The following is a 23,192-nucleotide window of genomic DNA, read 5'->3' on the forward strand; positions in this document are numbered from 1 at the left end:
TTTGCTGTTACATATTGCAACAAACCTGACTTGAGGGGGCACTTACTGGGAACATTTTGAACACCTGCAGCCTGTAGGATGTCCAGCCTTTCTTAGCTTTGTAGACCGGCAACGGGAAGTGCACATTTCGGGCATACTGGGAAAAGAGTAGCACCAGGAAAATAGTGCTACAAAGTGCAAACACAAATCCCTGATTAGTTTAAGACAAGGCTTTTTGCTTGCTGAAAATTCTTACATGCAGGGTGTTTCAAAAAGAATGTGCCACAATCAGCACACAATATTTAAAACAATGAGACACAAACGAACTTGAAAGTAAGTAGACACGTGTTTAAGCTGGAGTTTTTCCATTTCAATGTTTCATGTCATTGATATTTACTAAAAATTGAATTACAGCTGCTGAATTGAATCAACACAGTGGACTGAGGCGTGGTGGTCACATTGCTTGTAAAACATGAAATTTAAAAAAAAATAAAAAAATAAAAATAAAAGTCACGGTTTGTACAACACATGTCCATGTTGGAGTTTGTTTTTATGTTTTTTTGTTGTTGTTGTTGAAATATTGCGTAACGATTTGGGCACATTCTTTTTGAGTTACTTCTTTACTTTAATTGATTTGACCACTAAAATAGGTTAATACAGTACTACCAAAGCGAAGCAAATTCTGTGCTATTTAAATTGATATCAAAGTACAGATGACACATGGTATAGTTCAGGGTGTCAAACTCAATTTTGTTCGCCGGCCACAATTATGACAATTAGCTTCATGTCTATTTTGGACAAAATAATTTAACTCACTGGCTGCCTTTGGCAACTTAGACTAGACAAAAATGGATTGGAAATCTAGTTTGTTCATTCGCCCCTCCCAGTCAAAATTAGATTGGACAGCTAGCGCCATCAATGCCAATGAAAGATGAGCATTCACAGCCAGTTCTCACAGTTTAAGTGAATTGGACGTCTATTGTTGTCAATGGAAGCCAAAGAGTTAATTTTTGTGTGACTTCTTTGTAATTTCTAAGATACTTAAGGGTCACTTCCTGTACATTTTGGATAATTTTCTGTTGATTTTAAGGCATCTGCAGGCCCCCCCTTCTTGTTCATTGGTCACATTCTGTTGATTTTGGTGCATTTCCAGGTTACTTCCTGTTTGTTTAGGGGCAATTTTTGGGTCACTTCTTTGTTGATTCATTGGCTGCCATTGACGACAGTAGACGTCCAATCCATTTTGACTGTGAGGGGGTGAATCAATGAATGTGACTCCGGACACTAAAGTAAGCCTAGTGCAGTGGTGCACAAATCTACAGTTCCAAGTCATTATAAGGTACTTATGTGTCACTTCCTGAAAAATCATCTTTTCCTGTTGATTTTTGGGGCATTTCTGAGCTGCTTCCTGTTGATTGGACCCCCTGATGGGCCGCCTCCAGCCCTTACATTTGACACCTCTGATATGAACAGGGTGAACTAATCTAAAATCCAAAGTCATGCCACAAATGCTTAACTTGGGTCCTCTTCAATTAGCTGTCATTTTGTGAAGAGGATTAGAGGTTTAGTAAACACCAGGGCTGTCAAACGATTACAATTTTTAATCGAGTTAATCACAGCTTAAAAATTAATTAATCGTAATTAATCGCAATTCAAACCACCTCTAAAATATGCCTTATTTTTCTGTAAATTATTGTTGGAATGGAAAGATACTGTACATAAGTACTGTATTTGTTTATTATAACAATAAATCCACAAGACGGCATTAACATTAACATTCTGTCTGTGAAAGGGATCCACGGATAGAAAGACTTGTAATTCTTAAAAGATAAATGTCAGTACAAGTTATAGTAATTTTGATAGTTTGTATATTGTGACTTAATATTGCCATCTAGTGAATTTGTTGAGCTAAACTTAATGTTTGAATAGAGTATTATTTTGCATAGCTATTTTGATTGGGAATGCCAGATCTCTTTGCATTGAGCGCTTTTCTTTTTGTGAACATTATTTTATTTTTGAGAGATAGGAATATTATTTTTGTTGTGCTTTCACTAAATGATACAGTAGCGACTTAATGTTCTTAACTGCCCAAATGCATGATGGGAATTTGATCAACCATGAGTCACAGTGGTTGCTGCAAATGGTATATCTTCTCTGCGTTATTTACTATACATGGTGTTAAGAAAAAGATTATCTCCAGTTATTCTTCCCCAAGTCACTTGCCACAATAGTTATAACAGTTGTGGAAGAGATGCCACCGCTTATTCTATTAAATAGCGCGGCTCCAATAAATGCCTGCGTTACCAATTCGCCCTTCTTGGTAATTGGCGGTGCTATGGACCGGCGTTTCATGTTTGCTCGTTGTCGTCTGTTGGCTCGGTTCGTCCGATTTCCTCCTGAGGAAGACTGCGGCGTACATATAAATACCGAGAGGCGTTGGATGGCTTTTTGTGGGTACTTTTATTAACAAAACAAAAGCATGTAGGGGACGCAGCACTTGGGCCTGCGCTAACTGCGCACGTTCTCTACTCTCTCGCTCGACCACTTTCTTCCTCACTGCTCAATCTGACAATGCCGGTCACATTGAAAATAACAGTGGCCCCCTTGCCGGGTGCCGGTAACACCTGCGTCCACTCCACTTGCTTGTCTCTGCCCTTAGCTCTCAATATACTTCAAACGGCGCCATTGTAGTCTGTTCGGCGGCAATGCTTGAGTGGGTCGTTCCGCGCATGCGTTAATTGCGTTAAATATTTTAACGTGATTAATTTTAAAAATTAATTACCGCCCGTTAACGCGATAATTTTGACAGCCCTAGTAAACACAAAAAGTCCCCAGAGACAGAAATATCAACAAGATTGAACACCTGAGAAATAGAAAGGAAGGGACAATTAACTAATAGGCTGTCACTGATGATTATAGCGGCCCAATCCATTTGAATCGGTACGCTGCGTTCACAATGACTTTGTTTTTTCTATTCGAGCAATGGGTTTCCATACAAAGTCAATGTGCAAGCATGTGAGAGGGCGACAAAGGCCTCGCAACATGCATGAGGTGTTGTCTCCAGCTTGATCAGATAGACCGCGATGAATTTTTGCACCGCAGACAAGATGGCTGGGTTTATCTTTCTGCAACAGATTTCAGCAACAACGAGGAAGCAGCCAATGAAATGTGTTTTCTCTTTCATGTTACATAAGTTCCCGGGGCAGGAAACTTCCCAAACATCCAGTCGACAAATGTCCAAAGAAAGAAAAAGAATAGTCGTAATATTACGAGATTGAAATTATAAATTGTAATATTTAAAGATCGTGACATTACGAGAGAAAAATACGAGATTAAAAAAATATAGACAATAGTTGTAACAGTACGATATTAAAGTCGTTTTACTGCTCATTTTTTTAAATTAACAGAGTTGTTTGGTTTCACTTGCTCGACTTTTGGCGAGATATGGTCTGTGTCATCACAAAATTACTTTTGTCGTGATATTGGGAGATTTACATAATTTTAGGAGAAAAAAGTATGAGATTAAAGTCACAATATTACAAGAATGAAGTCGTACAGAATATTGTGATATTCCAAAAGTCGTAATATTACCAGAATTAAGTCAAACATTGTCATATTAAAAGATTAAAATCGTGATATTACAATAGAAAAGTCACAATATCACGATATTAAAGTCGTTTTGTTGCCTATTTTCACATTACTTGAACCGGACATTGTTTGGTTTCACGGGCTCGACTTTTGGCAACGTAAGGTCTGTGTCAACACAAAACTACTTTGTGTGTAGTATTGAAGTAATATTAGGAGAAAGAAGTCATAGAATTACAAGATTGAAGTCATTATATTACTTATTTTTAAGTTACACGAACCGGAACACAAAACTGCTTGGTGTAGTGCGTTATTGCGCTACGGTTTAACTTTGGTCTGAATGCAGCAGTAGAGCTTGCAGATGATTCACTGCCAGCCCCTTGCAGTTGAAATAGAAAAGTAAAAACATCTGAACTTACAGCATAGCAATGCCCCAGTGTTTTCCCGCCCTCTCCCCTGCCGCCTGGAAACCGGACAGGCCGATGAGGGCAACAGTGGGGGTGATGGTCAGAGGTCCAATATACTTTAAGAGGAGCCCAGGTAGACCCAGCGCTCCGATACACACCTCCACCAGTGATGACACGATTATTGCCCCTTGGATCTGAAAAGAATAAAAGAATAATACCCAGTTAACAAACTTTTCATATATGTGAATGAAAGCAGCACCATTTAACTGAAAAAAGCCATTTTTGCTTTAATTTTTTTCTTTCTTTTGCCTTTATATTCTAACAGGCTTTGTCTGAGTTGATCATTCACCTTGGTCTGACAAACTTTCATGTACAATATCTAATAAAAGTGAGTACACACCTTACATACCTTACCTTTCTGCAGATATTCAATTATACAGTAGTTTTTCATGGGACAACACTGAAGATCCGATTATGAAAAGTAGTCAGTTTACAGCTTCTATAACAGTGGAAATGTATTGTTCCCTTAAAATAACTCAAAATACAGCCATTATAACGTCTAAATCACTGGCAACAAATGTGAGTACACCCCTAAGTGAAAATGCCCAAAGTGTTAATAGTCTGTGCAGCTGACATTATTTTCCAGTACAGTACTGAGTTCACTCTCTTGGGCATGGGGTTCACCAGAACTTAGGGTTAGATCGTTGCGCTCCTCTATAGGGTGACCCAAAAAAAAGTTTACACTGCCATAATACAACTTAAATGCCATGTTTATTCAGTTTAGAATTAGAATTTAATCACAAATTATACATTATTGTAAAGAACATGTACAGTACACTCTATTTTTCAATGTGTCCTCCCTTAAGTGTCACAACAGCTTCCAGGCGCCTGCGGAACGCTTGACAGGTCTTATTTATGTAGGATGCTGTCATCTTTTCCCAAGATCTAACAATGGACCTCTCCAAGGCTGCCACAGAAGTTTGTGGCTTCTTACAGGCACTGTCCTCCACAGTTGCCCATATGCTATAATCCAGGGTAGAGCAGGGCGGTAAACCGAAAATTTACCGTTACCGAAATTCTTCACGATGACCAACGTAATTTTGACCATGTCGGTAAATTCGGTAATTTAATAAAAGAAGAAAATATAGTCTTTTCATCCCGCTTTGACTCTGTGTTGTTCGGCTATGTTCATTCCCCTTTAAGAAAGCAGACAGTGTGCTTACGTTTGGAGTCACATGGTTTTCAGGAAGCCAATCAAACAGAAGCCCGGTAGGCTAACGCTAGCAGCTAACGCTAGCGGCTAACGCTACAAGTAAACGGGATGGTCGGGCTTAAGTTGGCTTCGCCAAACTTTCACCCGACATTAAGTAAACTTTTGATGGGTTCCAGATAGGGATGGAAAAACCGAGGCTTTCTGAAACAATGAACCACTTTTAAGACAATTGCCCTAAATTGAATCACTGTTTGACACACTGCAAGAGCCCCATCTACTGGATAAACAGTGCACGTTTTTTTAAAAAGTAAAGTTGACAAATTGCCTCAGCATTACATATCTTCAATAGAATTAAGTGGATGTCGTCTATTTCAACCAGGAGATCGTGTCGTTATTAAGTGTGATTTACACAATTAAAGTTGACCTCTTTAAGCCTGTGTCATTGCTTTTGTCTGTGAAGATGTGTTCAAAGCAGTATTTGTAATACACGACAGTGCTAGTCTTGTAAGTGGCCCGTCCTAGATGACGGGGAGTAACTATGTATTGTTTATTTTTTGTAAAAATTACAGTACAGTAAGCACAGTGCTTGGGAACAGGAATATTACTTATTGCATACTGTAAGGATTTCCAAAATCATAAGAGGTAAATAATTGAGCCGAATAAAAGAAAGGAAAGGTTTGTGAAACATTTTATTTTTTAATTAAGTATAATTTCTGGGGGGCGGGTGGATGTGTCGTATTTGTATCTATTCTAAATATCTAAACGTATGCCACTATCTAGTGTATAACAATGCGGAATGAATTTAATGAAATTCAAGTGATGATATTTTTCAAGTCATACAAGCTGTTATAAATGTTCACACAAGAATTCTTATTGTTTACAAGATTTATTTTAATACTTAATGTTTAGACTGCATGTGCAATAGTTAAATTGAAAGCTGGTAAATAAATTTAATGAGAAACTTAATTTGTATTCCATGCATTGATTCAAATTTTCAAATTATATAACAGTTTGCTTGGGCGAATTTATCGTCATTTATCGTTATCGAGGTAAATCTGCTCAATTTATCGTGATACGTACTTAAGGCCATATCGCCCAGCCCTAATCAAGGGGATTGAGATCTGGACTCTGGGTGGCCACATATCACCTTGTCAATCAACTTTTTGGTCCCCACGGATCGGGCACTTCCAGACCCAGGTTTTCGTGAGGCTGTTCCAGTATCTTTCAGCTTCTTTTTAACTTTGTAGACTGCACATCTGGATATTCTCAGATTTGCTGCAATCTCAGTAGGTGTCGGACCGGCACGCAGCAATTCAGGTACAGCAAAAGTTTTCTTCATTTTCAGCAGAAGCACAGGAATTGTAGAGACGAGAGATTACCAGCTGCACTGAGTGACCTTAATAAATCACTTAAGCATGACAACCTATTTAGATATGTTTCAATGGCTTTTAAACAAGCAGTCAACTGAGTGTAAACTTTTTTTTGGGTCACCCTGTATGTTCCATTTGAGGAAACCTCAGAGGTTAGGATTGAAGTCTGGGGACATGCCCAGCCTGACCATCACATTTCCCCTACGGCTCTTTAGAAAGGCAGCGGTCATTTTGGAGGTGTGTTTGGGATCATTATGGCTTAATTTCCAGAAGTAGGGAATCTGGCTCTGCTTCAGTATGTCACATTACATTCATGTTTCCCCAATGAACTGGACCTCCACAACACTTATGCATCCCCAGACCATTACACTAGCACCACCATGATTGACTGTAGGCAACACACACTCGTCTTTGTACTCCACCTGGTTTACGCCATAGACGCATGACACCGACTGATCCAAATACTGTAAGTTTATCTTGATCTCATCAGAGCACAGGACATGGTTCCGGTAATCCATGTCATTAGTCTGCTTGTCTTGAGCAAATTGTTTGCTAGCTTTCTTGTGCATCATCATTAGAGAAGGCTTCCTCCTGTTACAACAGCCATGCGGACCAATACGATGCAGTGTGCAGCGTATGGTCTGAGCACTGACAGGCTGACTTCCCAAACCTTCAACATCTTTAGTAATGTTGGAAGCACTCGTATATAGATGTTCCAAAGAAAACCTCCAGATGTTATGTGACGCTGAGAACATGCACTCAGCTTCTTTGCCCGACCATGGCGAAGCGTGAAACCTGTCTTGTTAAACCGCTGGATGGTCTTGGGCTCTGTGCTGCAAACTCAGGGTGTTAGCAATCTAAAGCTAAGGCTATGTTTATGTAGAGTAAGAATTCTGTTTATTAGATCTTCAGAGCTATTGGCCATGAGGTGCCTTGTTGAACTTTCAGTGACCGGTTGCGTAAGATCCATAATACCAAATTTAACGAACTTGTTACCTCTTCGCACTTAAGATCGTGTAACATTAATGAGTCACGTGACACTGGGGAAGGAAAATGACTACTAACTGGGCTCAATTAGGGCATTTTCACTTAGGATGTACTCACTTTTGTTGCCATTGGTTTAGACATTAATGGTGTCATTTTGAGTTATTTTGAGGGAACAATAAATTTACATTGTTATACAAGCTGTGAACTGACTACTTTTATTGTGATAAAGAGTAATACCTTCAGTGTTGTCCGATGAAAAGATAGTATGTGTACTCAGGTTTGTGAGATACTGTAAGTTGCTGTGGAGCGGTCACTAAACTGGGTTTGCGTAAGCAAAACATTGGAATGAATAATACATAAGTACAACTTTAAATCAAGCCCCATGGCCACACAAAGTCAAATGTACATTAGTGCCCTGGCAGGATTGGCGGAAGTATTGATACTGAAATGTTGTATCCAGATACGGTATTTGCTTGCAAAACTATCGATAATCAGTTATTTGATTTTGCACTACGACAGGTCACCAGAAATGTTATGGAGTAAACTTTATTTTATGACCACTCTTGATAGTAATTTTTGCATTTTCCTTGTAAACTCATTCGCTGACATTGATGACAATAGACATCCAATCCAGTGCGAGGGCTAGCAGCAAATGAATGAGCTAGCCCTTCCATTTCAAATGCATTGCATTTGACTTGTGACAAACTCATTTTAATTCACAACAGAAGAATAATTGGACACCAATGGCACTTTAACTAGAGTTAAAGAAAAAAAAAAAACCCATTTAGTTTTGGGTTTGTTTTTTTTATGTAATATCCAAAATGCTACTGAGTATCAACTATTTTTTTGAGTATTGCTATTGAGCCGAACGTTTTAGGATCGTGACAGCAGTAGTTGGCAGCTCTTCAACTACTGTTTGGTAAGCAGTTATTCAAGTCAAATGTTATAACATGTTACGCTAATGCTTACGAAAGTGTATTTTCTGGCTCACATAATATCATTTCACTTCCTATTTTGCTTTGAACATGTTCTAACAACTTCCCAATAAAACTTTTACTTGTGTGCATGTTTTGTATTTCTCACTTCTCGTATCCTAGGATGCCAGATGTGTTCTGTGTGAAGAATTTCGGTGCTGTTTGTCTCTAGTATATCTAAGGAGACAGAGACAAAAGATTGCAATGACGGTCATAACCACTGACAGAGATCTGAGTAAAGCAGCATGTGATCAAACACACACAATCATAGACTTCACAATTACTTGACAGGTCACTTCCCCAGAAAGAGATCCCAATCCGAATTACCTCTCTATTTGAATCTAGACTGTTTCACTTTCATACTATTAAAAAAAAAAAAAAAAACGGGATTTACGCATATATTCACAAGATTTTTTAACTTAAAAAGGTCTTTGTTTTGCTTCTTTGAAATATTTCCGTAAAATGAATTATAACTAATTATAATTATAATTTAACCACCATGGGAAATGGGCAATGCCCTGCCCGCCTCCTGCATGGACATCACCCTCCGCAAGATCCCCGGGGTCAAGTATGTGTGAATGGAGAAGGCCAACTCTGAGCCGACAGAGCATTCTTTTGGCAAGCGCCGCAACATGTGTGGCACCAATTACTGGACCATCGTAAAGAACTTCATGGTCAGCAATAGGCCGGCCCAGCGCCTGCACTTGCCAAAGCTGGTCAGGTTCTTCCCTGGGGATGTGCAGGCCGACCTGGACCGCGGCAAGTTAGAGGAGAAAGAGGATGAGGAGGAGATCTTGGCCGAGCTTGCCAGGGAACTAGCCGGACCCGCCGACGAACGACAGCTACCTGGCCAGGAAGGTCCAGGCCAAGCAGGAGCTTGCCCAGCAGGAGAATATGAAGATCGCTTTGGACCTTGAGAGGTTTGACCCGCCCACCGTGATGTTCGATGTTCTGGTGGAGCTGGTAGACAGGGGAGTTCTGGAGAAGGGAGAGCTGGGCTATCCTCAAGCGGCCATCTCTCCCCATGACCCATAGTGACATCGGAATTCAATAAATAATAAGCTGTGATTGTAAATAGAATTTATAATTTATTTGAATATTGTCTATAGTTGATTCTGCATGCTTTCCTCGAGTATTACGTTTCTGATGTGAAAATTGAGTAGTTTATAAGCTTTTGAAAACATATGTCAAGTTTGCACTAAATAAAAAATTAAGTTGCTGTTTTGGGCAAAAATGTACATATATGATATGTTAAATATTGCTTTTGATCCTGAAACTATAGGTGATTATCTGTGCATTTGGTGATTTTTTTTTTTTTTTTTTTTTTGCATCTAGTGTAAAATCTGAGAATTTCTATAGCCATATTAAGTTTTGTCATACTTATATAAAAAATAATTAATCAGGATTTTATAAGGGAAAAACTGAATTTTTTGATGCCGCTGCTCATGGAGACTCATATATGCCTAAGGTAGGTGCCTGTTTTGGTTATAGGTCGGTAGCAGTTTTGGTTTAGAAAATATTTGAATTTAAAAAAAAAAAAAAAATAGGCCCCCTATAAATCGGCTCCGCGCCATGTGTCCTGTCAATATACAGTATTATGAAGTCTATGACACAATCTACATACTATGCACTGCATGTTGTCTCACCTGTGTTGTTGCACTTCCACTTGTCCAGTGACAGAATGGCTCTGGCTGGGGCAAGGAAGGCAAACGCGCTGGCCTGGAACAACGGCAACCTGCGCACAAGCAAGAACCGAATAATGGCACTTTAAACAAGAATCCAGCATCTATTTTCTATAACACCCATTGATGTCACGGGTGAGCCAGAGTCTATTCAAGATGACTTTGAAATAGCATTTCAAATTGACTCATTTGTTGCCAATGAAAGGGACAGACACCCAAATCCAATTAAACTTGCCAGGCTAAGAGCCATCTGCCAGGCTCTCCCAGTTAAAATGGCTTGGACATCTATCGCCATCAATGGCACCCAATTAGGTAATAATAATAATAATAATAATAACAAAATTAGTCATCTTGAAATGTTTTTATTAAACTCTGCTACCGTACTAAAAAGGTACTTTCACATTTCAACTGACCAGGAAGTAGAATTCACATTGCATGAACATTGCTTCTTTCATGCCACCTGCCTTAACTGTCTGAGCTCGGTTAACGCACCGGCACATTTTTTTTTTTGTATCATGTTATTATATTAACGGTAAGGTTGGCTATATTAGATATGTTTTTACCTCTTAATTCAGTTTTCTTTTACCCTTTTTATAAAATAAAATGTGGCGTTTTAGTAGCGCTTGGAACGAATTAGGTGGATGACACGTAAAACTAGGCGTGGGAACTTCTGAGTACATGATACGATTTGCAATACAAGCCTCATGATAATGATGATCTCACGATATGGCGATACACTGATACATGAGTCAGGGAATCATTCTAGGAAAAAATTACAAAAAAACTAACAAACATAAAAACAAGCTATTTTCATCATTAAATTGGAATTAGTTTATCACGGGTAGACTCCCAATCCATTGGAAGTGGGAGGAATAGCAGCGAATGTATAAATGTTCTTTTAATGAACAAATGTTCATTTGCTGCTACCCTCCCACTTCCAACGACTTGGACGTCAATTGCCGTCAGTGGCGGCCAATGCCAGGCAATAAATTAAATTTGGCGCACCTCATCTCATTTCCTGCTAATTTTTGGTCACTTCCTTTTCCTTTCCGGGCAATTATGGGTCACTTCCTGTTGATTTAGGGGCATGAAGTGACTCAAGAATTAATGGATGCCCCGATCCAATCATGTGATCAGCAATCAGGCCGATCGCACCCATTTTTTAGAGGATGGGAATCGGGTGAAAAGGATCGGGATTTTAATTTAAAAAATATTCATGTTTTTCTGCTTCATGCCCGTACAGCCTCTCACTCTCCCTCTTGCTGCTTTTTTTGGTCAGCAGTGCCCTGGAGTATAAAAGTTGAAAATTTCTGTTGAGCAACAGGTTTGTACCTTTGATCTTTCCAGAGAAGCTTGGTAGCTCTAACATCAAACGCCCAAATGTGTCAATCATCGTTTAGTTTGTTAAACAATAGCAGTAGTGTGCTCTGGAAACTAACTGTGTAAGTGAGAGGCTGTTCTCAGCAGCGTAAGCGTCAAAGCGTGTGTGAATTTGAGTGGGCTCACTCAATGCAGCATTAAATAAAGAAAAGCATTTTTCTTCGTTATTTTTGTTTAAAAATAATTCACATTATGAAGGCGGCACAGTGGGACAGATGTTCAAAACTTTTTTTTTTTTTTAAACACTTTTTTTTGGTATCTAATCGGGACTCTGTATTGGCAGTTTCTCAAAATTGGGTGACTCTGACTCGGGTGCAAAAATATGCGATTGGGATATCCCTATCAAGAATGTCCCCAAATGAACAGGAAAGTGACTCAAAATCATCATGAAGTAACCTGTAAATGCTCTACAATGAACAGAAAGTGACCTGTAAATGCCCATGTAAATGGTCGGGTTTCAGACTGCGCTAAACGTCCAATCCAGTCAAAATGAATTGGATGCCTAGGACAGTTAATGGCAGCCGTGAGCTAACGTAGATACTATTCTAATGTAAAATTTTGGTTGCGACCTGTTGATACAAAATCAAGATATGAAAGCCACTCCAATACGACTTCACTTTGTATCTTGAGGTATCACTGTATAACCGTATCCATCTTGGTGAAGACGTTGTTTTAAGATTAGTGTGGCCAGTTATACAGCTAAGGGGACTTGTGTGCTAATCCATGCTCAGGCACTTCAGTGAAGCACTCACTTACAAATACTATTGCATGATAAGAAGACTTAGCGGAGTTGGCTCACTGACAACAAAAGCCATAACTGCTTGCTTAGAGCTTGAAAGTGGAAGAACAGGGTTGGAGGCAAATGGGTGTGTCTGTACCGGCAGCCCAGCGTAGTTTGTAAGAGGGTTGTAATCCCAACACAAAAGAAGATGGTCCCTATGAGCTGGCTCGTAGCCCACTGGTCGAAGCCAACACACATTGCTTCAGCAAGGAGGAATGGCACCGCTATGGTTCCACTGAAACATGTCAAATAGTGCTGCAAACAAAAGACGGGTAATTTTGTTAGGCACACTTACACTATCATTTTCCCCTCACTGGTCACTAAATTTGGTCTATCTAAACCAATGTTTTCCTAACTTTATTAGTCAAAGGCAATTATTGCATTAGAGAAAAAATCAAAATGAAAGAATGATTTATTTGCAATTTGCTTTTGTGTAGGGATGTCCCCACTCCGATCAAGTGATCGGGAATCGGGCAGTATAAAGTCATTTTTAGAAGACCAGAATTAGGTAAAAAAAGATTGGGGTTTCAAAACGCATTCATTTATTCCTATTTTTAAGTATCAACTCATTGGCTGCCATTGATGGCGATAGACGTGTAATCCATTTTGACTGGGAGGGCACGCAGTGATCATTTGATTGCTGCCAGCTAAAAGATCCCGCCAAAATATCCAAAGGATTTAGTATTTAAAATATATTGACCGTGTTTTTCTGACAATAAGTCGCACCTGAGTATAAATCGCACCAGCCAAAAAATGCGCAATCAAGATGAAAAAAAAACAAGTCGCACCGGACTATTATGTCACATTTTGGGGGGGAATTTATTTGCTAAAATCCAACACCAAGAACATACATGTCCACTTGAAAAGCAATTTAAAATAAAAATAAAATAGAGAACAACAGTTTCTCACGAACTCTAAACTTTCTGCTGCTCGATTACAGTTTTTGGCTGCATATTTCACTACTTGCAGCTTTTAATCTACAGAATATGATTGTACCATTTTGTTTTCATTTGTTTTGTTTGTTTTTTATAAGTTACCGCGTATGTTGAAACACAGGCCTTGAGCGCCCTCTTGAGGTTTAGTGTGAAAATAGCATGAAACAAAATAATTTGTTAGTAATTTCACATATCAGTCGCTCCAGTGTATGTCGCACCCCTGGCCAAACTATGGAGAAAAAAAATGCTACTAATAGTCTGAAAAATACGGTATTCAATTTTCTTTTTAAGTATGAACTCATTGATAGTAAAAGACGTCCAGTCCATTTTGACATGAAAGGCTGGCGGCGATCATTCAGTGTATCTAGGAAAAACTTTTATTGGAACATTATTTTCAAACAAATTCAGCCAAGACGATTAAAATGATACTCATCATTGACTAACAGAGAAGGATAATTATTATTTACTTCCAATTCGCATAGTTTATCATCTGGCACTAGATATGAATTTCAATGACAACTTCAAGAGGCATATTAGTAATTCTTCTCCCTCCCTTTCCAATCTTGTGCCGTACAACTTGTTTAAATCACGCTAACCTGAAGGTTAATGGTATAAACAGCCAGTAAAGGGAAAATACAACTGGAAAAAAACATAAAAAAAACAACAGCTAACAATAATAATAATAAAATGATCGGTCAACATGTGTGTGTTTAGGTTTTACCTGTAGGCCCAAAAACACACAAAGGTACCAAGGCGGCGTGTCTTCTATGATATAGATCATGTCCATCCTCCTTGGATCAGTGCTGTCTGAGCTGTCCAAAGTCTCTGAAATTGAGCTCTAGATACATACAGAAAAACATGCGCATACTTGTAGAACATCATTCACAACTTATTGAATAGGAAAACAAACTTACAACTAGGCCTAGGTGATTAATTGATTTTATGAATGAATTCCCACTTTTATAATTGCAAATGATTGAAAAAAAAAATCATTAATTTGAGGCTTTTTTTCCAGCCAGTAAAAGAAAGCTAGCAACATGTTATTCGGAGGTGACACGATATCAACCGGAAGTGACCCTGAAATGCCCCCATATCAAAAGGTAGTGACCTAATATACAATAAAGCTACCATCGCAATTTCTCCAGAAATTTTCTAGTTCTTCTTCTTTTCTAGTTTAAAAGATTATTCCATAAAAAAGTGTGTGTTTCTTTTTGCAAGTCAGTGGTTTTTTTAACCTACATAAGGTACAGAACCCCATGAGCTTTACATGCACTTTCACTGAAACCTTCTGAATTGAATGAAAAAGCAATTTCTTTCAAATTCAAAACTGATATAGCTAAGCTAGCAAGCTAACATCTAAGAGAGTTCCTGTCCAAATTTCAAATAATTACAAATAATTTTGACTTTAGCTGTTGACTTTCACGTTGAAAAATGAAACTTATTTTATTTCAAAATGTTACTTTGTTTGTTGTCAAGTCTACGTTCTCATTTTATTGTTGCATCCTTGCATCACATACAGTGGGGCAAATAAATATTTAGTCAACCACCAATTGTGCAAGTTCTCCTACTTGAAAAGATTAGAGAGGCCTGTAATTGTCAACATGGGTAAACCTCAACCATGAGAGACAGAACGTGGGGAAAAAAACAGAACATCACATTGTTTGATTTTTAAAGAATTTATTTCCAAATTAGAGTGGAAAATAAGTATTTGGTCACCTACAAACAAGCAAGATTTCTGGCTGTCAAAGAGGTCTAACTTCTTCTAACGAGGTCTAACATGGCTCTACTCGTTACCTGTATTAATGGCACCTTTTTTAACTCATTATCAGTATAAAAGACCTGTCCACAATCTCAGTCAGTCGCACTCCAAACTCCATTATGGCCAAGACCAAAGAGCTGTCAAAGGACACCAGAGAAAAAATTGTAGACCTGCACCAGGCTGGGAGGACTGAATCTGCAATAGGTAAAATGCTTGGTGTAAAGAAATCAACTCTGGGAGCAATTATTAGAAAATGGAAGACATACAAGACCACTGATAATCTCCCTCGATCTGGGGCTCCATGCAAGTTCTCACCCCGTGGCGTCAAAATGATAACAAGAACTGAGCAAAAATCCCAGAACCACACGGGGGGACCTAGTGAATGACCTACAGAGAGCTGGGACCACAGTAACAAAGGCTACTATTAGTAACACAATGCGCCGCCAGGGACTCAAATCCTGCACTGCCAGACGTGTCCCCCTGCTGAAGAAAGTACACGTCCAGGCCCGTCTGCGATTAGCTAGAGAGCATTTGGATGATTCAGAAGAGGACTGGGAGAATGTGTTATGGTCAGATGAAACCAAAATAGAACTTTTTGGTAGAAACACAGGTTCTCGTGTTTGCAGGAGAAAGAATACTGAATTGCATCCGAAGAACACCATACCCATTGTGAAGCATGGGGGTGGAAACATCATGCTTTGGGGCTGTTTTTTCTGCAAAGGGACCAGGACGACTGATCTGTGTAAAGAAAAGAATGAATCTCCTTCCATCAGCAAGGGCATTGAAGATGAGACGTGGCTGGGTCTTTCAGCATGACAATGATCCCAAACACACAGCCAGGGCAACAAAGGAGTGGCTTCGTAAGAAGCATTTCAAGGTCCTGGAGTGGCTTAGCCAGTGTCCAGATCTCAACCACATAGAAAATCTGTGGAGGGACTTGAAAGTCCGTGTTGTCCAATGACAGCCCCAAAACATCACTGCTCTAGAGGAGATCTGCATGGAGGAATGGGCCAAAATACCAGCAACAGTGTGTGAAAAGCTTGTGAAGAGTTACAGAGAACGTTTGGCCTCCGTTCTTGCCAACAAAGGGGACATAAAGTATTGAGATGAACTTTTGGTATTGCCCAAATACTTGTTTTTCACCATGATTTGCAAATAAATTCTTTAAAAATCAAACAATGTGATTTTCTGTTTTTTTTTTTTTTTCCACATTCTGTCTCTCGTGGTTGAGGTTTACCCGTGTTGACAATTACAGGCCTCTCTAATATTTTCAAGTGGGAGAACTTGCACAATTAGTGGTTGACTAAATACTTATTTACCCCACTGTATACCATTTTCATTACTTAAAATTTGACGCAAATGTTTTCCTTTTTGTGCACAGTTCACAGTGTCTGTAGATCTGTTATACCTCGTCATACCAAGTGTGAATCAACTTTTTACCGAGCAAATTAGATAGAGGGCTAGCAGTCGAAAAAAAAAAAATAGAATTTAGCCTGTAAATTGTTGGCAAATCAGTCTAAAAACTCACTTTGACTTTATTTAGCGTATGAAAATGGGGCCCTGTGTGTCTTAACCTTTGGCGAACCCCTTAGACGTACTCACCAAACCTCTGGGGTTCCATCGAACCCAGGTTAAGAACCACTGGTGTGGTTATTACTAGGGTTGTTCTGATCATGTTTTTTTGCTCCCGATCTGATCCAGATCGTTTTAGTTTGAGTATCTGCAGATATTTCCCGATCCGATTGCTTTTTTTTTGCTCCCGATTCAATTCCAATCATTCCGGATAATTTTTCCCGATCACATACATTTTGGCAATGCATTAAGAAAAAAATGAATAAAACTCGGACGAAATATACATTCAACATACAGTACATAAGTACTGTACAGTGATACCTCAGCTCACGAACATAATTGGTTCCCAGAAAGTGTGCGTGAGGCGAAAAGTTCGTCTTCCGAACATTTATTTCCCATAAGAAACCATTAAAATGAGAATAATCCGTTCCCAGGTCCCCATAAAACATAATTTTCTACTAAATAAGCCTTAAAACTACACAAAAATATACCTTATTTTATGTATAATAAGTGTGCTATTGTATTATAATTAAAGAAATAAACTGTACTGTATAATAAAGTTGTTTTATTTACCTTTGCGATGGTATGGGAGTGGGAGGAGTGGGAGGAGGAGGGAGGGAGTTACTGTTTGGAAGGAGAGTGTTACCGGCAAAGTGCGCAGTTAGCGTAGACTCCACTGCTGTGCCCCCCGCATGCTTTTGGTTGTTAATAAAAGTGCCCACAAAAAGCCATCCGACACCTCTGGGTGTTTGTATGCAAGCCGCCATCGGGCGCACCGAAGACAACCGACGACAACGAGCCAACGTGACTCGCCGGTCCACTTCTCACGACGGTGGGAAGCTGAAAGCACCGCCAATTACCAGTCGAGGGCGAATTGGTAACACGAGTCACCTTCCATAAGGACTGTATGTAACTCTTTTTCGGTCCCATAATAGCAAAAGTACACTCAATATGGTCCAAAATGTCTATCAAACACAAACCACGTCCGCACTCAACGAAAGGGAGGGGACGAACTGGGACGCCGTGAGCGTGCGTCAGCTTCTCGTGGCGCTGTCCGACCGCGTGGCTTGGTTCGTCCGCCGAAAACTAGTTCGCCAGCAGAGACTATATGCTCGCGAATTTAATGTTCTTGAGGCGAAAAGTTCGTGAGCTTAAGCGTTCGTGAGCCGAGGTATCACTGTATTTGTTTATTATGACAATAAATCCTCAAGATGGCATTTACATTATTAACATTCTTTCTGTGAGAGGGATCCACGGATAGAAAGACTTGTGACTTTGTATATTGTGACTAAATATTGCCATCTAGTGTATTTGTTGAGCTTTCAGTAAATGATACTCTGGCCATGCCCAAATGCATGATGGGAAGTGGAACCATGACTGTGCGTAGTGCTACCAATTGATATATCTTCTCTGCGTTGGGAAATAACAGAAGGTGTTAAGAAAAAGATCAATTACTACCTTGCTTCCCCACATTGCTTCCCATGATATTTCTAATCGTAGGGGGAGGGATTGTAAGGCTTTAGCCAATTAAAAAAAAGGCTCCAGAGGCTGCCAAAATTCACTCTACTCATTTTGCGCATCCTTTCATCTCTCTATATAGGTAAAACGGCGCCATTACAGATTGAGCGTGACAATGCGTGAGTAGGTCATGCAGCGCATGCATTAATTGCGTTAAATATTTTAACGTGATACATTTAAAAAAAAAAATTAATTACCGCCGTTATCGGGATAAAATTGATAACCCTACCTTAAGCCTAAACTAAAGACTCTGGATGAGTGTAACATATTATGTCTGTAACGTTAAATACAATTAGAAAACGATTTAATTAAAAAATATATATATATTAAAAAAAGGCATGGGCGATATTTTTTTGCCGACTCCGATACTTTGAAAATGACGTGATCGGACCCGTTATAACTATGTATTTGGGTACTGACAGCACAAACAAGGGGAGAGAGAAAAAGATGACATTTAAGACACAGCTGTTCTTTTGTTCTTCTAGAGAAAAAAACCTTGGAAGAAAATGCAAATCAAATTTTAGTTGGAAAAAAAAACTCAGATTTTATTTTTAGACTAAATAGCCTAGAACCTTAAGGTTTTGGGGGGAAACAGATCCAACATGTGACTTCCTCAGAATCAGAAAGTGCACTGTCACAGTGACAACATGGGAATATTTGCATGAGAAAGAGGGTAGAGGTGGTGAGAGAAGTGATTATCAGCGTGAAGCAGTTGCAGCTCAGCACTATTTTTTTTTGTACTGTATTATGCTGTGTGTTGAGTAAAATAAACTGGTTTAAGTGAAAGATAACCAAGAGAAACTCAAGCACCTCTCCTTTTGAAAACTAAGAAAAATCCACTTTATTCAGTGACGATAATACTGCGATTGTGACCAGGGGAATGCATTTTTTTTTTCAAATTCTGATGTGATTGTGTGACTATAGGACTGAGGCGACATTTTATACATAAAACACACTTTTAGAATAATACAAATCGACGTTCACGTTGAAATGAGGTTAAGATTAATATTACAGTCTTTCAGCATGAATGTTTTCCCTTCCATGTACAGTATGTTTCACCTAGGCATGTGCCGGTATGAGATTCTGACGGTATGATAACCTTAAGCAAAAATATCAAGGTTTCACGGTATTGCAATTAAGTTTTATAAGATGTTAGAGATATCTGGGTTAAAAAAAAGAAAGAAAAAAAAACTTCCTTTGTACAGGATTTTTATTTTTCAAAACATATTAGCAAATTGGAGCATAAGTATAATGGTAAGTTAAAATAAATTACAAAAAAAAAATGAAATAACTTATCTATTCTAAATAAAATTAAAATAAATGCAGTCCTTTAGGTGAGCCTAAACCCACAGCTACAGGTCAAAATTATTACCATCAAAACAAAAATAATTGAATTATTTTCCATAAAAAGCATGTGTGTATGACTCATGTTTACATCATACACAAATTCTTTCTCAACACAGACCGTTGCCAGAGAGAAAAAACAAGTTAACTCTTGTAGCTGGTGGGAAACGTTCATGTTTACTAACCTTTAATTATGTATCGATGTGAAATCACATTGAAGGTACTGCTTCCTTGGCAGCCACCCTCCACAAATGTTTTACATGTCGGTTGGCCCTCCTCTAAGATGCGGCCGTCTAACTTTTCTGTAGCCGAAGTATTCCCATACCAGCGATTTCATTTTCTGTGTTCTGGGGGGGGGATTTCTCCATGCATTTCTGGGACATAAAAAATAGCTAATACCTTCGGGAGGGTATGACAGAAAATTTTTATGGTTTTGAAACATTGACGTTTTCCTACCACGTTATACCTTGAAACCGGTAATCAGCACATGCCTAGTTTCCCATAGACTTCATAATACAGTGTATCACAAAAGTGAGTACACCCCTTGCATTTCTGCAGATATTTAAGTATATCTTTTCATGGGACAACACTGACAAAATGACACTCTGACATAATGAAAAGTAGTGCAGCTTATATAATAGAATTAATTTATTTTCCCCTCAAAATAACTCAAAATATAGCCCTTAATATCTAAACCCCTGGCAACAAAAGTGAGTACACCCCTAAGAAACGACATCCCTAAATGCCCAAATTGAGTACTGCTTGTCATTTCCCCTCCAAAATGTCATGTGACTCTTTAGTGTTACTGGGGCCAAGTAAGTATAGGGAGCAGGTGTGTTCAAATTTGTAGTCTGAAGTCATGAAGATGGCCAAGGCTACAAGAAGATTGCCAACACCCTGAAACTGAGCTGCAGAACAGTGGCTAAATTCATCCAGCGTTTTAAAAGAGCAGGGTCCACTCAGAACAGGCCTCAGGTTGGTCGTCCAAAGAAGCTGAGTGCACGTGCTGAGCGTCACATCCAAATGCTTTCTTTGAATGATTGTAGCAGGAGTGCTGTCAGCATTGCTGCAGAGATTGAAGAGGTGAGGGGGTCAGCCTGTTAGTGCTCAGACCATACGCCACACTCTAGATCAAATTGGTGTGCATGGCTGTCACCCCATGTGGAAGCCTTTTCTGAAGACGGTACACAAGAAAGCCCGCAAACAGTTTGCTGAAGACATGTCAACAAAGCACATTGATTACTGGAACCATGTCCTATGGTCTGATGCGACGAAGATTAATTTGTTTGGTTCAGATGGTCTCAAACATGTGTGGCGGCGACCAGGTGAGGAGTTCAAAGATAAGTGTGTCATGCCTATAGTCAAGCATGGTGGTGGGAATGTCATGGTCTGGGGCTGCATGAGTGCTGCAGGTGTTGCAGAGTTAAATTCCATTGAGGGAAACTTGAACTCCAACATGTACTGTGAAATACTGCAGCAGAGCATGATCCCCACCCTCCAGAAACTGGATCGCAGGGCAGTGTTCCAGCAGAAAAATGACCCCAAACACGCCTCCAAGATGATGACTGCTTTACTGAAGAGGCTGAGTGTAAAGGTGATGGACTGGACAAGCGTGTCTCCAGATTTGAACCCAATAGAACATCTTTGGGGGATCCTCAAGCGGAAGGTGGAGGTGCGCAAAGTCTCAAATATCTGGCAGCTCCACAACGTCGTCATGGAGGAGTGGAAGAGCATTCCAGTGGCAACCTGTGAAGCTCTGGTCAACTCCATGACCTGGAGAGTAAAAGCAGTTCTGGATAATAGTGGTGGCCACACAAAATATTGACAGTTGACATGTTGTATGTTAATATTGACAATTTTCACTAAGGGGTGTACTCACTTTTGTTGCCAGGGGTTTAGATATTAATGGCTATATTTTGAGTTATTTTGAGGGGAAAATAAATTATTATATAAGCTGCACACAGACTACTTTTCATTGTGTCAAAGTGTCATTTTGTCAGTGTTGTCCCATGAAAAGATATACTTGAATATCTGCAGAAATGCGAGGGGTGTACTCACTTTTGTGTTACACTGTATATTATGAAGTCTATGGTTTCACCCATTTACTGTCAAGAACATCTTTATGAATAAAGTTGCTTTTATGACAGTTAGGTGTGAAAGAGTGTCTCGCCCGGCTTAAAATTGAAGACTGTAAACCAGTGTAATGACTAAGGGATCCCTGAAGATTTTTTTTAATAGCTTGTCACAGTAATGATGGGGCAGAGAACTGCCAAGACATTGGAAGGCACTAGATTCTAAAAGCGTATGTGCATACTAGCGGTGTGACAATATAATGAAAAGGTGATATATTGAGATACTTTGTAGCCCAAAAGGTGATCAATATGCCCCCTTGCACTGTTTAAAGGAACCAATAGGTTGCTACCAAAATCTTCCATTAGAATAAGATCTATGTTAGCTCACTATTTTGCCTAGGGATAAACTCATTCCAATTCACAGCAGAAGGATGAAAATAGTTTTTTTTTTTGTTTATTAGTCGTTTTGTTAAATATTCTAGAATGACAATACCGCCATATCTTGAGATTGTTATTATGAACATTGTATCACAAATCATATTGTGAGGTACCTAGAGGTTCCCACCCCTAGTATATACATGTATGTATAAAGAGGGTACGTGTGATAGAAGGACGTTATAATACGAAAACAATTTTGCAAAAGCACTTTCACAATCCTTTTTTTTCTTTCATAATAAGTATTTCAATCAAGACATTCAAATTCGATGTTTTGCTTGACATATTTAGTTTTACACACACAAGAAAGCTTGTTTTCCTTAGATACCGTTATTTTGTGAGACATCAAATCATGTTCTACTTTTGATCACGTAACAGCAAAAATAGCTACAGACAAACTTTTATGGTAAAAAATGAGGAGATTCTATTCCTTCTTTTGTCATGTTTTGTAATTTCATCGTCACATAACGCAGTATTGTATTTCTTTTTTATGAATTAAGAGCTTGTATTACATTCAAGTCTGTGATTGTAACATGGCGAGCTACACCGAATATTGTTGTGATTACCTTTTCCGCTCCTTGGACATCCTTTGTGTAGATGGCCATCAACTCAGTGTTCTCTGTATCCTGGTCCCCATTGGCTCCTCCCACTCCATTCACCACCACCTAGTCACAGATTTTCAATGTTTAAACTGGTGTGTATAAAAGAATTAATTGCACTTCCATCACAGTTTAACCACTGTACGGTATAATAGCACAAAGAGGATTCTAAAACTGTTGGGACCTTATACAAATTATGAATTAAAATCTACACTACATGCAATGATGTGGAAGGACCAAATTTGAATATTTTATTCCAAATATAACTTAGATAACATATCAAAAGTTTATATTGAGAAAACGCATCAATTTAACTCTTGTGTTCTGTTTGAAATCTGCCCACATTTTTGCTATTGGATTGAATTTGATCTGTGATTTAACTCAGCCGGAAAATACTAAACCTTTGCAGCATATTGTTTTCGGCTCAAGACTGATCAGTTTGAGTTTGGTGATGCATATTAATGCATTTTTCCAACGATACCGATAACCAATAATTGCTTCCTCCATCCAGCCGATAACCGATAACGTCAAGCCGATAACTATTGAAAAGATAGGTATATAAAATTTTATATTATAAACAAGAGAAAATGTTACTGTGCA

General features: G+C 38.9%; 1 protein-coding gene across 6 annotated transcripts in view; it reads right to left on the bottom strand.

The window, feature by feature from the left end:
- Positions 1 to 23,192, bottom strand: part of slc23a2 (solute carrier family 23 member 2) — a 94,559-nt gene that overhangs the window by 21,294 nt on the left and 50,073 nt on the right. For all 6 annotated transcript variants that reach the window (XM_057831346.1, XM_057831345.1, XM_057831343.1 and 3 more), the window contains 7 exons: positions 22,560 to 22,658; positions 14,015 to 14,131; positions 12,456 to 12,613; positions 10,162 to 10,250; positions 8,625 to 8,692; positions 3,984 to 4,165; positions 47 to 167 (listed from right to left, as the gene is read on the bottom strand). In XM_057831346.1, the coding sequence (XP_057687329.1) occupies positions 47 to 167; positions 3,984 to 4,165; positions 8,625 to 8,692; positions 10,162 to 10,250; positions 12,456 to 12,613; positions 14,015 to 14,131; positions 22,560 to 22,658 (834 nt within the window). The remainder of the gene's footprint in view (positions 1 to 46; positions 168 to 3,983; positions 4,166 to 8,624; positions 8,693 to 10,161; positions 10,251 to 12,455; positions 12,614 to 14,014; positions 14,132 to 22,559; positions 22,659 to 23,192) is intronic.

The sequence above is a fragment of the Corythoichthys intestinalis genome, chromosome 3 (assembly GCF_030265065.1).
Source record: "Corythoichthys intestinalis isolate RoL2023-P3 chromosome 3, ASM3026506v1, whole genome shotgun sequence".
NCBI classification, from domain to species: Eukaryota; Metazoa; Chordata; class Actinopteri; order Syngnathiformes; family Syngnathidae; genus Corythoichthys; species Corythoichthys intestinalis.